A 1,389-nucleotide genomic window follows, 5' to 3' on the forward strand; every position below is an offset into this window, starting at 1 on the left:
GACTAGCTGGCTGAGAGCCCTCTGTGCCACCTGGCTGGGGACGGGGACCTCAAGCCAGCCCTGCACGCTGCATGGGGACACAGGCCAAGCACCGCCTCACCCTGCCAGCGGCACCGAACCACATCCCTTCACCTGGGCGCCTGCAGGAAGGCGTCCCTCGAGCGTCCCTTGTCCCCAGGGACCACCTGCGCTCACCTTCCTGCCATTCCTGTGCGGACCCGTCTGCACCTGCCACCGCAGCTTTGCTGTTCCTGTCCTGATCCTTCTTCTTTTTGCCTGGATTCTTCTTCTGCTTAAACTCCTGCGTGTCCCAGTCAAGATCCCAGAGCCAGGGGTCATCCTTGTACCTGCCAACACACTCCTGTCACACCATGCCTTTGCTCCTAGCCCCCCAAGGACCACCCGCTGCCTGGTCTCCATCCTGCGAGCAGCAGGACCTGCACCCCCAGACCACGGGTACCTGTCCTCGTGCAGCAGCTGGCAGGCATCGTTGGCCAGGTTCATTAGGGACTTCTTCATCTCCTTCTGCAGCTCCTCATAGATGCCCTGAGCATCGTCCAGGTACCTCTTCCAGTTCCCGTTGACTGGCAGGTAGGACACTCCCATCTCCAGCATCCCTGCAAATGTCACGGGGTGGGGGCACCTAGAGCCCGAAGCAGTAAGGAGTTAGATGTCCGCTGGAGATGATTTGCCCTGGAAGCACCAGACTATGCCAGACACCAACATGCCTCGCAATATCAGGTCTTCACCTAGAGTTTCCCAGCCCCACACTGCCCTCGATGCCCTTCCTCTCAACCCATACAGACTCCTGTACTTTTTGCCTGCCCTGCGCACAAATCACAGCTCTAAAAGCAGCCCTGCGCACTAACCCCAAAGCGGTATTGCTCCAATCCGCCTCGTTAAGCCTGCTCGCCTCCACCAGCCACGCTGCGCTGCCGTTTATTCCTTCTCGCGTGCCTTGGGGTTCAGGGCCTCCCAACCTCCTGCTGCCACCCCAGGGACGCCATACCCCATCCCCAGAGGGACCGTGACCTTCCCTGCCGCCGGTCAAGACCGCAGCCAACGCCGGGCAGAGCTCGGCAGCACCCACCTCTCCATGAAGAGCGGCAGCTGCTCCTGAAACACCTCGTGGGTGGCCTGGACATCGCGGGCACAGTACGACATCAGGTCCTGGGGGCACAGGCAGGTGAGAGCAGGCAAAGCGGCCACCCCTCTGCCGGCACAGGGCAAGGCACGGCGGCTGTGGGAGGATGGGGGACATCACAGCCCCACGCCCACCCAAAGCCCTCAAAAGGAAGGGCAGCAAAATGGGAACTACCCTGGCAGCGCCTATCGCCCCACTCCCAGGGGATGGCTCCGGCTCCTCCCGCCCCTTGCGGCCCTGGGGAT

General features: G+C 62.1%; 1 protein-coding gene across 1 annotated transcript in view; it reads right to left on the reverse strand.

Moving 5' to 3' along the window:
• The window catches only part of POLG (polymerase (DNA directed), gamma), a gene marked incomplete at its 5' end in the record, with an annotated part of 8,970 nt that overhangs the window by 6,405 nt on the left and 1,176 nt on the right, over positions 1–1,389 (reverse strand). The window contains 3 exons of the mRNA XM_010294415.1: positions 219–347; positions 461–643; positions 1,091–1,221. Coding sequence (XP_010292717.1) covers positions 219–347; positions 461–643; positions 1,091–1,221 — 443 coding nt within the window. The remainder of the gene's footprint in view (positions 1–218; positions 348–460; positions 644–1,090; positions 1,222–1,389) is intronic.

The sequence above is a fragment of the Phaethon lepturus genome, unplaced genomic scaffold, assembly GCF_000687285.1.
Source record: "Phaethon lepturus isolate BGI_N335 unplaced genomic scaffold, ASM68728v1 scaffold13539, whole genome shotgun sequence".
Classification (NCBI taxonomy): Eukaryota; Metazoa; Chordata; class Aves; order Phaethontiformes; family Phaethontidae; genus Phaethon; species Phaethon lepturus.